At 62.7% G+C, this 13,891-nt stretch overlaps 2 protein-coding genes across 2 annotated transcripts; one reads left to right on the top strand and one right to left on the bottom strand.

The window, feature by feature from the left end:
• Positions 1-2,576: 2,576 nt before the first annotated feature.
• ACTG1 (actin gamma 1) lies at positions 2,577-5,564 on the bottom strand. The gene is made up of 6 exons (XM_054083135.1): positions 5,422-5,564; positions 4,999-5,131; positions 4,662-4,901; positions 3,920-4,358; positions 3,625-3,806; positions 2,577-3,508 (listed from the first exon to the last, which is right to left on the bottom strand). The coding sequence occupies exons 2-6, from the start codon at positions 5,119-5,121 to the stop codon at positions 3,365-3,367; spliced, it is 1,128 nt and encodes a 375-aa protein (XP_053939110.1). The 5' UTR covers positions 5,122-5,131; positions 5,422-5,564; the 3' UTR covers positions 2,577-3,364.
• A 4,670-nt stretch (positions 5,565-10,234) lies between these two features.
• FSCN2 (fascin actin-bundling protein 2, retinal) lies at positions 10,235-13,757 on the top strand. The gene is made up of 5 exons (XM_054083133.1): positions 10,235-11,580; positions 12,696-12,852; positions 12,937-13,058; positions 13,136-13,303; positions 13,392-13,757. Exons 1-5 carry the CDS (start codon positions 10,758-10,760, stop codon positions 13,595-13,597), a joined length of 1,476 nt encoding a protein of 491 aa, XP_053939108.1. The 5' UTR covers positions 10,235-10,757; the 3' UTR covers positions 13,598-13,757.
• Positions 13,758-13,891: the final 134 nt, after the last annotated feature.

The following is a 13,891-nucleotide window of genomic DNA, read 5'->3' as shown; positions in this document are numbered from 1 at the left end:
TGCCGTCCTGTGCCATACAGTCCGTGCCACGCGGTCCTGTACAGGCAGTGCCGTGCTTAAAGCCTTGGACACCGTCCCCCACAATATCCTTCTCTCCAAACTCGAGATTTGGTGGGTGGACAGTACAGTGGATAAGAAACTGGTTGGATGGTTGTATTCAGAGAGTAGTGGTCAATGGCTCAAAGTCCAGATGGAGATCCGTGATGAGTGGTGTCCCTCAGGGGTCCGTACTGGGACCGGTGCTGTTCAATATCTTTATCAATGATATTGACAGTGAGATTGAGTGCACCCTCAGCAAGCTTGCAGATGACACCAAGCTGAGTGGCATAATTGCCACACTGGAAGGATGGGATGTCATCCCGAGGGACCTGGACAGACTGGAGAAGTGGGACTGTGAGAACCTTGTGAGGTTCAACAAGGTCAAGTGTAATGTCCTGCACCTGGGTCGGGGCAATCCCCATTTTCAGTACACGATGGGGGATGATGTGATTGAGAGCAGCCCGGCAGAGAAGGATTTGGGAGTGTTGGTCGATGAGAAGCTCAACATGAGCCGGGAATGTGTGCTCGCAGCCCAGAAGGCCAACCATGTCCTGGGCTGCATCAAAAGAAGCGTGGCCAGCAGGGCGAGGGAGGGGATTCTGCCCTTCTATTCCTCTCTTGTGAGATCTCATCTGGAGTATTGTGTCCAGTTCTGGAATCCTGAACATAAGAAGGAGATGGAGCTGCTGGAACGGGTCCAGAGGAGGCTACAAGGATGATCGGAGGGCTGGAGCACCTTCCGTACAGTGACAGGCTGAGAGAGTTGGGGTTGTTCAGCCTGAAGAAGAGAAGGCTCAGAGGAGATCTTATAGTGACGTTCCAGTACCTGAAGGGGCTACAGGAAAGCTGGAGAGGGGCTGTTCATAAAGGCTTGTGGGGATAGGATGAGGGGGAGCAGGTAAAAAATGGAGAGGGGCAGATTTAGACTGGACATTAGGAAGTATTTCTTTGCCATGGAAGTGGTGAGGCCCTGGCCCAGGTTGCCCAGGGAAGCTGTGGCTGCCCCATCCCTGGAGATGCTCAAGGCCAGGTTGGATGGGCCTTGGGCAGCCTGATCTAGTCAGATATCCCTGCCCATGGCAGTGGGGGTGGAGATGGATGATCTTTGAGGTCCCTTTCAATCCAAACTATTCTATGATTCCATGCTGCTCCACAGCCCTCGTCAGCAAGCAGAGGGGCCTTGAGTCCGCACTGACATCGCTTTGGGCAGCCTGAGTGACCCCAGCCCCGGCTCACAACCGGTGTCCTCGTGACACCAGCCCCAAGCAGGCAGCATTCCCCAGTCCCGCCGCACACCCCTGTCCCATCAGGGGATGTCCCATCATCCCTCTCCGAGGTCACAGCCATCCATCGTGCCCATGGTCATCTGTAGGCACGTAGCTGTGCAGCTGCACAAGCCCATGGCCACCTCGAGGTCCTCAACGCTGGCCAAGTGCCTCTAGAACAAACCCCACCTGGCCACGATGGTTACCGGGTGCTTTGGTCCCCTCCTGCTCTGCACCAGTGAAGAGGAGGGGAGGAAGAGCATCGGCTTGGCTGGAGATGCCTGTGCCAGGGACGGATGGGTGGGCAGAGGGAGCTGGGAAGGGGGCAAGAGGAGGTTGGCCTTTGGTGGAGAACCAGCCCAGCACTGGGAGGAGGTGCCAGCCTGGGCTGCGCCGTGTGGCTGAGGGACAGGATCTGGGTGATGGAGGGGCTCCACGTGTGTCCCCGGTGTCCCCATGCCCAGCACGGCACAGGGCGAGGGCAGGGATGAGCAGAGCCACGTTCACAGCAGACCAAAGCGCTAATTGCAGCGGCACTGCCTGACCTTGGGTGCTTTCACTAATTAGCGGCTTTCCCTCTGCCCTCCAAAATGAGAGCAGCGCTGTGCCAGGGCGCGGTGCCACAGGGCGCTGTGACAGCTCAAATGCAGGCTTAGCAGGGCTCACACCCTTCCAGCACCCAGGGAGCCCCTAAAATGCCAGGCTCGAGGGATCTGCACCCCTCCAGCACCTGGGGAGCCCCCAAAACACCAGGCTCAGGTGACTGTCTCCCTCACAGAACGCAGGAGACCTGGAAACAAGGCTCTAAGAGTTTTGCTTCCTTCCAGCGTCCAGAAACGCTTTGAAACACCACGTTCAGAGAATTTGCATCCTTACAGCACGCAGGAGCCCCCAGAACACCAATACCAGATCTTTTACAACCTTCCTAAAACACTGGAATTCCTATAACACTGCACTTGGTGGGTTTACTCCCTCCCAGCACCCAAGGAGTCCCTCCCAGCACCCTGGGACTCAACACACTGGGCTCTCAGGGCAGCCTGTGCCAAACCAGTTCATCCTGCAGCACCGGAGAGGCGCAGGGACCAGAGGCAGCACCCATCCCCACCCTTCCCTTGGCACCCAGACAGCTATTTTTAGCCCAAAAGTATCCTACCACCCTCCTTGGCAAGACAGAGCCAAGGGCTCCGGGTCAATCCCACTTGTGACCTCAGTAGATGAACCCCAAACCGCATCCCCTCCCCTGGGGGTCCACCCCCATCACACAGACCCACGTTGAGTTTACTGCAGCGCTTTTTTTATTCTCCTTACACAATGATGTGTTGTTGGGCATTACAATTTCTCAACTTTATAGGATGACTTACAAATTTTGGTTTTTCTACCGTCATGTGAGAACATTAAGGCAACGTACAAAAATCTTACATAAATTAAACGATGCGTAAATTTACAGGTGTAAATGCAAAGTTTCAGCAACTCAAGTCGAGTAACTTCAGCCCCGTGATGGCGACTGGGATACGGGTGGGGGAAGGAAGATGAAGACTGGTTCATAAGGCTCGGATGCGATATGTTTTCCCAACCTTGCTAGAACGGCAGCGACAGAAGTGAATTCTCGATGGACTCCTACCAGCCTCTACAGGAAATCTGGAATACTCCACACTGGATGTACAGCAAAGTCTGACTCCAAATACCCTGTACACACCGGTCCCAGCCCGGGGCGCGGGGAAGACGGCCACTGTCAGTGTAGGAGCTGCGGGAGCCCCGGCCAGGCGCGGGCTCTGCTCCCAGGAGAGGTGGGAGTGGATCTGTACAGGGTATTTCGCTCAGGCAGACACCAAGGGAACGGTTAAACTTGAATAACAAGGTCAAATCAAAGTGACAGCTCGACCATCCAGTGCTGACATTTGTCTAACATCAGGTACAGACTTTCCAAGGGCAAGTTTCTTTTGAAAGAAGGCTTATTCCAGTTTTATGAGGCTAGCACGAGGTGTATAGATTTGCCTGGGCAAACATACACTAGTGAGACAACTCATGCAGCAGGCGCGGGGCGCCCACCAGCAGTCCGTTTAGAAGCATTTACGGTGGACGATGGAGGGGCCGGACTCATCGTACTCCTGCTTGCTGATCCACATCTGCTGGAAGGTGGATAGCGAGGCCAGGATGGAGCCACCAATCCAGACTGAGTATTTGCGCTCAGGCGGGGCGATGATCTGCAAAAAAAGGAGCAGCAGTCAGGGTGGGCCCAGCCTTCTTCTACCTCCCCTACTACAAGACTCGGGAGCCCCCGCAACCCCATCCCTGCTGAAAGGAAAGGAGCAATTCTTACCTTGATCTTCATCGTGCTGGGTGCCAGGGCTGTGATCTCCTTCTGCATCCTGTCAGCAATGCCAGGGTACATGGTGGTGCCTCCAGACAACACCGTGTTGGCATACAGGTCCTTCCTGATGTCCACGTCACACTTCATGATAGAGTTGAAAGTGGTCTCGTGAATGCCGCAGGATTCCATGCCTGGGAAAAAGAGTTGTGGACTTGTTAGACCTCACACAGCCCATCGGTTGAGCAATGCTGGCCCCACAACACCCCCCCCACCATAAGGGCATCCCACCCTGGTCCACACCTACCCAGGAATGAGGGCTGGAAGAGAGCTTCTGGACACCTGAACCTCTCGTTGCCGATGGTGATCACCTGGCCATCAGGCAGCTCATAGCTCTTCTCCAGGGAGGAGGAAGAGGCAGCAGTGGCCATCTCCTGCTCGAAGTCCAGGGCGACGTAGCAGAGTTTCTCCTTGATGTCACGGACAATTTCCCTTTCGGCTGTGGTGGTGAAGCTGTAGCCTCTTTCCGTCAGGATCTTCATGAGGTAGTCTGTCAGGTCACGGCCAGCCAAGTCCAGACGCAGGATGGCATGGGGCAGAGCATAACCCTCGTAGATGGGCACGGTGTGGGTGACACCATCCCCAGAGTCCATAACAATACCAGTGGTACGACCGGAGGCGTACAGGGACAGCACGGCCTGGATGGCCACATACATGGCTGGGGTGTTGAAGGTCTCAAACATGATCTAAAAGGCAGAGGAAAAAAAATCAATTAGCATCGAGTAGTGACCTGCGTTACTCATGTTAGAACACACATGCTGACATGCAAAAAAACCCCAGTGTGTGAAGGAAAAAAAAGCAAAGAACGCAGGCAGAAAACACAAATGAAAGAAACCTGAGGCGTCAGGGAGGAAATGCCAGGAGTACAGAACCCTGAAAATGTCGGGAGACAAAAAGAAAAAAAAAACAAACTCAGGTTTAAGATGCCGAAACAAAAGATTTGTGAATAGGATGAGAGCGAGGGGCGGTGGCCAGGCGAGTGAAAGTACCTGCGTCATCTTCTCCCTGTTGGCCTTGGGGTTGAGGGGAGCCTCGGTGAGCAGGACAGGGTGCTCCTCGGGGGCGACGCGCAGCTCGTTGTAGAAGGTGTGGTGCCAGATCTTCTCCATGTCATCCCAGTTGGTGACGATACCGTGCTCGATGGGGTACTTGAGGGTGAGGATGCCCCTCTTGCTCTGCGCCTCGTCCCCCACGTAGCTGTCCTTCTGCCCCATGCCCACCATGACGCCCTGCGAGGGAAGAGAGGGGAAAGAAAATCCCTGAGTCAGCGCCGCCCGCCGGCCCCGCCGCCCCCTCCCCTCGCCTGCCCGCTCGCTCCCGCCTCACCTGGTGCCGCGGGCGCCCCACGATGGAGGGGAACACGGCGCGGGGGGCGTCGTCCCCGGCGAAGCCGGCCTTGCACATGCCGGAGCCATTGTCGATGACGAGGGCGGCGATTTCCTCTTCCATGTCGGGGGCTCTAAGGGGGGGCGAAACGGAGACCGGCGCGCCTTCAATTTCCCGCGGTTTGAATCTCCCGCGCTCTGACGTCACCGTCGCGCCAGCCAATGGCGCCGCGCCCCCTCCCTCGCGCCCGGCGGGCGATACCATTCACCGCGGCGGGGGGGGTGGGGGGATAAAGGGGGGGGGCAACCATAGCGCTGCCCGCCCCAGGTAATCCCAAGCCCGGCGCCCACCGCGGGGGGGGAACACGGAAGGGGCGGCGGGGCCGCGGACCGCGCCCCGGGGCGGCGTGGCCGGTAGCGTTACCTGTGCGGGGGAAGCTGCTGTCGGCGCTGGGGTAGACGCTGCCGCCTGGTCCGCTGCCGCCGGCTGAGTGGGACCGCCCGGCTGCCAGCCCCGCGCTTTTATACCCGGGGGGCGATGACCCCGCCCCTCCGGCCGAGAACATCGCCATATATGGAGATCTTTCCGAAACACGCGCTCCCATTGGCTGCCGCGGCCCCGGCCACGTGGGGCGGCTGCGGCGCTGCCCCCGCCCCGCGGCGCCCCGGAACCTGCATGGGGCGAGGGGGGGGAGGGCGGCGACCCCCGGCCCCAACGGGGCCCCCCCGGGATCCCCCCGGTGTGACACCCCCCCCAGCAGCGCCCCCGGCCGCAACGGGCACCCCCGGCCCCGTGGAGGCGTCCCGGGCCCCTCCGGGAGCGCTGGGCCTCGGCGGGCCTTGGGCCGCACCCCGGCGGGGGCACCCCCGGGGCAGCACCTGCATCCACCACCACCACCCCTAATCCACACCACCGGCAGCACCGGGCACCCCCCCACCCGGGCAGCGGGCACCGTCCATGCAGTACCGGATACCCCTTGGGGCAGCACCGGACACCCCCATCGCTCCAGCACCTGCACCCCACTGGCAGCACCGGGAACCCCTATGCAGCACCGGGTCCCCCCACCCTTTGCACTGGGCACCCCTTGGGGCAGCACCTGCATCCACCCCATACACACACCGGCAGCACCGGGCACCCCTTGGGGCAGCACCGACACTCCTCGGGTGGCACCTGTACACTTCTCCCCCGCCATTCCCGTAGTACTTGCACCCCACCGGCATCCCCGGGCCCCCTCACCCACTGCACCGGGCAGCACCGGGTACCCTCACCCCAACATCTGCACCCCCATATAACACCAGGCACCCCCACCCATTGCACTGCGCACCCCCTTACAACACCAGGCACCCTCCAGGGCAGCACCTGCACCCTCACCCCAATATCCGAACCCCACCGGTAGCACCAGGCACCCCTTGGGGAGCACCAGGTACCCTCACCCCACCATCCGCACCCCACCCATAGTGCCAGGCACCCCCATATAACACCAGACACCCCCACCCATTCCTCTGGGCACCCCCATGCTGCACCAGGCACCCCTTGGGGAGCACCGGGTCCCCTCACCCACTGCACCAGACCCCCCCATGTAGCATCAGGCACCCCTCGGGCAGCACCTGCACCCCAACCCCATCCCCCCTAGCACCTGCACCCCCATGCAGCACCATGCACCCCTCGAGGCTGGGCACCCTTGGTGCCAACCCTCTCCTGGCAGCACCACCTGGCCCTCAGGCAGCACTGCCACCCCCGCTGCCACCCCACTGTCCCCCTAAAGTGGCAACACTGCCTCGTGCACCCCCATAGGTGACACCGCAGCCCCTGCAGCTGACAGCATCCCATGGTTCTGAGCACCCTTGCCCATGCAGGCAGGCCCTGCTGCCGGCGGCAGAGCGCTCTGCACCCCACAAACTGCAGCCTGCACCCCGCTCAGCCTCACAGGCAGCCGCATGCGTCCCAGCAGCGTGGGCCCACCCGCAGCACCACGCAGCCAGCACCCCAAAAAGCTCTGCTGCAGCTCTGGCGCTGCCACGCACCTGCTGATGGTCCTGGATGCTCTATGGATGGTGCTGGGCCCCCCACTGATGGTGCCGACCCCCCATGGATAGCGCTAACACCCCATGGACAGTGCTGGGCACCCCATGAACTGTGCCAACACCCCATGGATAGCGCTGACACCCCAGAAACAGTTTTGGGCCCCCCATAGGTAGCACTAACACCCCACGGACAGTAGTGGACACCCCATGGATGGCATCGACGCCCCACAGATGGTGCTGACACACCAAAGACAGTGTTGAGCACCCCACAGACATCACCCTGCCTGGGGACACCCCCATGGATGGTGCAGGGCACCCCACGGGTGATGCTGACACCCCTTACATAGCACTGACACCCCCCCCCAGACAGTGTTGGGCACTCGACAGATGGTGCTGACACCCAAAAGACGGTGGTAGGCACCCCACAGACAGCACCCCACCTGAGGACACCCCAATGGGCACCCCCCCCTGCACAGCCCCACCCAGAGCATCTCCCCAAGAAGAGCCTCACTGGCCCAGCTTGCACCCCAACCTCTGCAGCCCCAGTTGTGTCCCAGTCCCCCTGCTTCATCAAGTGGGGGGGATACCCCCTGCACGTGCTGTGTGCCCCACTCTGCTGTGGGGTGGCGTGGGTATGGCTCACCCCAACATGCTGTGCCGGAGACTTGGGTGTCATGCACCGTGTTAGGTAGCCACGCACCATGCTTGGTAGCCACACGCCGTGCCAGAGCCCCTCGTGCCACACCATCAGCCCTCGCACCCGCGTACGCCAGCCCTTCTGCACCGGGTGGGCACGTTGGAGGTGGCTGCTGGCATTGCCATCGCCCGCGTCTGTGCCGCAGCGGCTGCTCGCGGAAGTTCTCAGTATTCCGAGGAATTCCCAGCATCGCTTGGGGATGAAATACCATGCGCTGAGGCCTTTCCTGGCTGGGTGGCATGGGGGGACATCGGCAGCGCCATGGCAGTGGAGTGGGGCAAGGGGGGCAGGGCAGGGGGTATTGGGGTGTCAGGGTGCTGGGCAGGGGGTGTCGGTGCAGGGCAGTGGGTGCTGGGCAAGGGGTGTTGGGGTGTTGGGGTGCTGGGCAGGGGGTATTGGGGTGTTACAGTGCTGGAAGGGTGGTGTTGGGATGCAGGGCGAGGGGTGTTGGGGTGTCATGGTGCTGGGCAGGGGGTGTTGGGTTGCAGGGCAGGAGTATTGGGGTGTCAGGGTGCAGGGCAGGGGGTGCTGGGTGCAAGGCAGAGGGTGTTGGGCTGCTGGGCAGGGGGTGTCGGGGTGCTGGGGTGTTGGGGTGCAGAGCAGGGGGTCCTGGCTCTGGATGGGGGGTGGGTTGGACGGGGGTTCTGGCACAGTTTCCCCCCCCTCCCAGCACAGACCAGTCTGCCCCAGTGTCCCTGCGTGCCACCAAGCGCTGGGGCTGGTGACCGGCTGTGGGGGCTGCCCAGGTGACACCCGCGGTGTCCCATGTCCCCAACCCGGGGCGGGGCGGGCGGGGCCGGCCCTGAGCTGCCTCCTGCCCAAAGAAGGAGCCCCGGCAGCGCCGAGCCCCGTATTAGGAGCGATCGCACCGGGGGCAGCGGGACGCCCGGCCCCGCCCCGAACCGCGGGGACCTTCGGCCGGGAAGAGGGGGGGAGGAGGGGGAGGAGGAGGAAGGCTCCCCGCCCCGCCCCGCTGCCCGTGATGCGGGCGTGGCCCCCTCCGTGCCTGTGCGCAGCCTCCGTTGCCATGGCGACACGCGGTCATCGTCCCCTCCCATCACCATAGTGACACAGCCACCGCCCCCTCCCATCACCATGGTAACGCATCAGCATTGTTCCCCGCTGGTCGTCATGGTGACGCACAGGTATCATCCCTCCCGTCGCTATGGTGACACACAGTCATCGTCCCCTCCCATCACCATGGTGACACACAGCCACCATCCCTTCTTGTTGCCATGGTGACACACAGACACCATCCCTCTCGTTGCTATGGTGATGAGGTGTGGTCCCCAGGGGACACAGGCAGCACCACCACCCAGCACCCCAACCCCATCCTGCCCCCCCATCCCCCCCCCCTGCCCCCCCAGCTCCCTGCCCTGCCCCCCACGGGGCTGTTGGCGCACAGCTGAGCCCCCCCCCGCCCGAGGGCCAGGACACACGGAGGGGCTGGGGGTCCCCCCCAGGGCAGTCCAGCACCCTCCATCCCTCCCAGGAACAGTGTTGGATTGAAACTGGAGTGGGGCCACCCCCCCGGGACCCCCGCCATGGCCAGGCAGGAGGGGCTGTGATGAGTGTGTCAGGTCTCAGCAGGGCTGGTAGTGTCCCGGTGAGGGGTTCGGCTGTCCTCAAGCTGGGGGGGATGTAGGGATCGGCTGTGGAACAGAGCCCAGGCAGCCCCCCCATGGGAGCCTGACCCCTCCGGGGGGGCTGGGAGGCTGGTACATATAAATCCAGCGCCTGGCTGCGCTGCCGGACATGGGCCAGCGTGCACCCTCCGAGAGCCGGCACGGCCACCCTGCCAGACCCTGGGGACCCCATGTGGAGACCCCCCATCCCCAGCCCCCTGGAGCCCCCCAGCCCCTTCAGGACCCTGACCCACTTATCCCCCCCCCATCCCGAAAGCCGACCCGTATCCGTTTCAGCGCGCAGGGCAGCGCGGCCGTGGCTCGGGTAACGCAGCGGCTGGGGGGCCGCGCTAAGAGAGAGCTATGAAAAAGTCATGAGGCAACCAATCCCCAGGACCTATTTTCGGGAACAATGACTGGGCGCTGCGCTGACACCGGAGCCGGGGGGAAAGCGGCAGCGGGAGCCATCGCGGATGAGGCCTTGCTGCGGTGGCATCACCGCTGCACGGCCAGTCCTTGGCGCAGGGGGTGACAGCGGGGACGGATCTCATCCCTGCCCATCCTCACGTCCCTGCAGCGCTGCCTCCCCCGCTGGGCTGGGGGGACGGTGCCAGCGGGGCAGGAGTGACGACTGTCCCCTGTGCCCCTATCCCCTGCCGAGGCGGCACGGCCACATCACTGTGATGAGTTTCAGGCGGTCTCAGCCTTGTTGGCACCAAAGACCCCCACAGCTTGGGCCGACGAGGGGTCCCGGTGGGATGGGGGAGGCAGCCGTGACCCCGATCCACAGCTGCAAAAGGGATTTGGGGCCACAGGACAGATGGAGGCCAAGGGCCCCAAAGCAGGATAAAAGGTTTAAACTAATCAAAATGCTTGGCTAATTGGTAAGGCGCTTAGGAGCTGGCTGGGAGGCAGCGCGGGTGGAGGTGACCTGCTGCTGAATCAGAGGGGCTGGTAACCTTAGCCCGCTGGGAACGGATACGCCGGCCCGCGTCCGGATCGAGTTCCCACCCAAGTTTTCCACCCGTGGCTCCGCAGCGGGACAGGCGAGTGCTGGAGCGGTGGTGACGGAGGGCGGTGGAGTGGCCGCACATCCCCGGGAGCCGTTTGGGTGCTGCCGCGGTGCCCCTTACCCACAGGGTCTCGGCGAAAGCCCCGCTGTGGGTTACGGCCACCTCGGTGCCCGCCGCAATCTGGCCGGACTTTGTAATCCTACCTGTGGCTAATTAACCCCCCCCCGCCGTGCCACGCCGAGCCGTGCCAAGCCGACCCGCAGTGCCAGTGCGGCAGCGGCACCGAGGCAGCGCAGACGTCCCGGTGGGCACAGCCAACCGGCCCCGCCGCAACGCCTGAGCTCGGCAGGGCCGGGGAGGTCCCACCAGCCCCCCGGGGGCCACCCCACACTGGTGGAAGATGCCAACGAATGGGATCCACCAAGTCCTGAAGATCCAGTTTGGGCTGATCAACTGCGAGAGCCGGTACCTGACGGCGGAGAGCTTCGGCTACAAGGTGAACGCCTCGGCGCCCAGCTTGAAGCGCAAGCAGATCTGGACGCTGGAGCAGGATGAAGCCGACAGCTCCGTCGTCTTCCTCAAGAGTCACCTGGGCCGGTACCTGGGTGCCGACAAGGATGGCAAGGTGCGATGCGAGGCTGAGCAGCCGGGGCGGGATGAACGCTTCAGCATCATCACCCAGTCGGACGGGCGCTGGGCGCTGCAGTCGGCCCCGCACCGGCGTTTCTTCGGGGGTCGGGAGGATCAGCTCTCCTGCTTCGCCCCCAGCGTGACGGAGGGCGAACTCTGGACCGTGCACTTGGCCATGCACCCCCAGGCCAACCTGCTGAGCGTCAGCCGCCGCCGCTATGCCCACCTCAGCGCCCACGAGGACGAAATCGCCACCGACAGCAACCTGCCCTGGGGGGTGGATGCCCTCATCACCCTCTGCTTCCAGGACAAGAAGTACAGCCTGCGCACCGCCGATGAGCGCTACCTGCGCTGCGACGGCACGCTGGTGCCCGAGCCCGGTGCCCGCACCGGCTACACCCTTGAGTTCAAGGCAGGCAAGTTGGCTTTTAAGGACTGCGATGGCAAATACCTGGCACCCATGGGCCCCACCGGCACCCTCAAGTCCGGCCGCAGCACCAAGCCGGGCAAAGATGAACTCTTTGATCTGGAGGAGAGCCACCCCCAGGTGGTCTTCACGGCGGCCAATGGCAGATATGTCTCCATCCGACAAGGTAAGGGCTGCCTGAACGCTGCCTGCATCCCAGTGACTGTAACTCTTCCCTGCCTGCTTCCTGCCTGCATCCCAGTGCCTGCAACTCCTCCCTGCCTGCATCCCAGTGCCTACAACTCCTCCCTGCCTGCATCCCAGTGCCTGCAAATCCTCCTGCCTGCATCCCAGTGCCTGCAACTCCTCCCTGCCTGCATCCCAGTGCCTGCAACTCCTCCCTGCCTGCTCCTGCCTGCATCCCAGTGCCTGCAAATCCTTCTGCCTGCATCCCAGTGCCTGTAACTCCTCCCTGCCTGTTCCTGCCTGCATCCCAGTGCCTGATGGCACCACCTGCCCCTGCCTGCACCCTATCTCTGCTCACATCCCATGCCAAACGTGTGCAGCGCCTGTGGGTGTGCACAGGGGTGTGTGAGCATCTGAAGGGCTCCATGCCATTCCTGCATTTGTGTGTGCAAACCGTGTTTGTACATGCACGATGCTGCGTTTAAACACGCATGTGCACACCATGCAGCCCATACGTGTGTGCAGGGCTCTCCCAACCCTGCCGCATGCACACGTTTGTGTACACGGCTCTCCAGCGCTGCACACTTGCACATACACACAGTGCTCAACTGTGTGCGCGCAGGGCTCTGCGCAGCCCTGAGGACACACGTGTCCGCACACAGAGCTCTGCGTGCGTCCTCCCTGGCACGGGGTGAACCTGGCAGCCCAGGGTCGGCTGCTGGAGCTGGGCAGAGCCGTGCCTGCAGCCAGACCCCAGGCAGCAGCTGCCGGATGGATCCAGTGCCCACAGGATCTCCGAGGTGTCCCCACAGCCCAGGTTGTGCCATGCCCCCAGCTGCCCTGCCATCCCTGTGGGCAGTGGGAATGCGCCTGCCACTGTGCCAAGCGGCTTAGTGCCGGGTGACGGTGGCAGGAAGGCTATAAATAGGGGGTTTGTGTGCCAGGGTGCTGACCAGATGGACGTGGCTGCAATCAGATTAACCAGCCCAATTAGCGCGATTGTTTGCAGATGGATTTACCGCTGCCGGGGAGGGGCCGGGAGGGCAAGCGCAGCCGTGGCTCATCGGCACACGTGGCCGGAGCGGGGCTGGCACACACGGCCACTCCCACCCGCAGGCGTCAACGTCTCGGCGAACCAGGACGAGGAGCTGAACCACGAGACCTTCCAGCTCCAGATTGACCGTGACACCAACAAGTGCAGCCTGCACACCAATGCCGGCAGCTACTGGACCCTCGTGGCCCATGGGGGCATCCAGGCTGTGGCCACTGAAATGTGAGTGCAGCAGTTCCAGGTGAGCCAGGGATTGGGGTCTGGGAGGACCGGCTGCCCTGGCTCATGCTCTCTCTCTGCCACCAGTGCTGCCAACACCATGTTTGACATCGAGTGGCGTGGGCGGCGGGTGGCCCTGCGTGCCAGCAACGGCCGGTACGTGTGCACCAAGAAGAACGGGCAGCTGGCAGCCGTCAGCGATGCCGTGGGTAAGTGCCAGGGGTGGGCAGGGGGTCCTGGTGTTGGACCTCCACCCTGGGGTGCTCAGGGCCAGGCTCCTGCACAGGGGAGGATGAGGAGTTCACACTGAAGCTGATCAACCGCCCAATGCTGGTGCTGCGGGGTGAGCATGGCTTCGTCTGCTACCACCGTGGCTCCAACCTGCTCGACTCCAACCGCTCCGTCTACGACGTCTTCCACATCAGCTTCAGCGATGGTGCCTACCAGATCCGAGGTGGGAGGCAGGATGGGGGGGCTACCAAGGTGTGGGCTACCGGGGGCCGGGCCAGACCCCACTGACAGCCCTCGGGGACTCTCCACAGGCCAGGGGGGCAAGTTCTGGTACGTGGCCAGCAGCGGGTCGGTGTGCAGTGATGGGGACCTCTCCGAGGATTTCTTCTTCGAGTTCCGGGAGCGGGGACGTGTCGCCATCAAAGGGAAGAACGGCCGATACCTACGTGGGGACCCGGCCGGCACCCTGCGCGCCGACAGCGAGTCCGTGCTGCGGGCCACACTCTGGGAGTACTGACCCACCTGGGCCCGGCCCCCTGCCCGCCCTGGGGCACTTGCTTGGCTACTGGCAAAGGATGGCGGTGGAGCCAGCGGTTGCACCACCCATGGCAGCTGTGTCCCCCATCCCCCTCGACTCATGGCATTAAAGTCAGTCTGGATCACACCGGGGCAGCGCCTTGTCCTCGAACACCTCCTGCAGTGCCCAAGGGCTGCTTGGGTGAAGCTTTGGGTCCTCCCATGCCCAGCCCGGGGCTGGTATCCCTGGATGGAAAGTGGTGCCTGGAGGGAGCGCCCATACTCTGGGAAAGCT

The sequence above is a fragment of the Cuculus canorus genome, chromosome 18 (genome assembly GCF_017976375.1).
Source record: "Cuculus canorus isolate bCucCan1 chromosome 18, bCucCan1.pri, whole genome shotgun sequence".
In the NCBI taxonomy this organism is placed as follows: Eukaryota; Metazoa; Chordata; class Aves; order Cuculiformes; family Cuculidae; genus Cuculus; species Cuculus canorus.
This window is presented reverse-complemented; position numbering and strand designations above follow the sequence as displayed.

Excerpts from the sequence above, each read along its gene's own strand:
- ACTG1 (XM_054083135.1), bottom strand. The coding sequence starts at position 5,121 with ATGGAAGAGGAAATCGCCGCCCTCGTCATCGACAATGGCTCCGGCATG. Across the intron at positions 4,902-4,998 it reads TGGGGCGCCCGCGGCACCAG|GGCGTCATGGTGGGCATGGG; the intron begins GTGAGGCGGGAG and ends CTTCCCTCGCAG. Across the intron at positions 3,807-3,919 it reads CTTCCAGCCCTCATTCCTGG|GCATGGAATCCTGCGGCATT; the intron begins GTAGGTGTGGAC and ends TCTTTTTCCCAG.
- FSCN2 (XM_054083133.1), top strand. The coding sequence starts at position 10,758 with ATGCCAACGAATGGGATCCACCAAGTCCTGAAGATCCAGTTTGGGCTG. Across the intron at positions 11,581-12,695 it reads ATATGTCTCCATCCGACAAG|GCGTCAACGTCTCGGCGAAC; the intron begins GTAAGGGCTGCC and ends TCCCACCCGCAG. Across the intron at positions 13,059-13,135 it reads AGCCGTCAGCGATGCCGTGG|GGGAGGATGAGGAGTTCACA; the intron begins GTAAGTGCCAGG and ends GCTCCTGCACAG.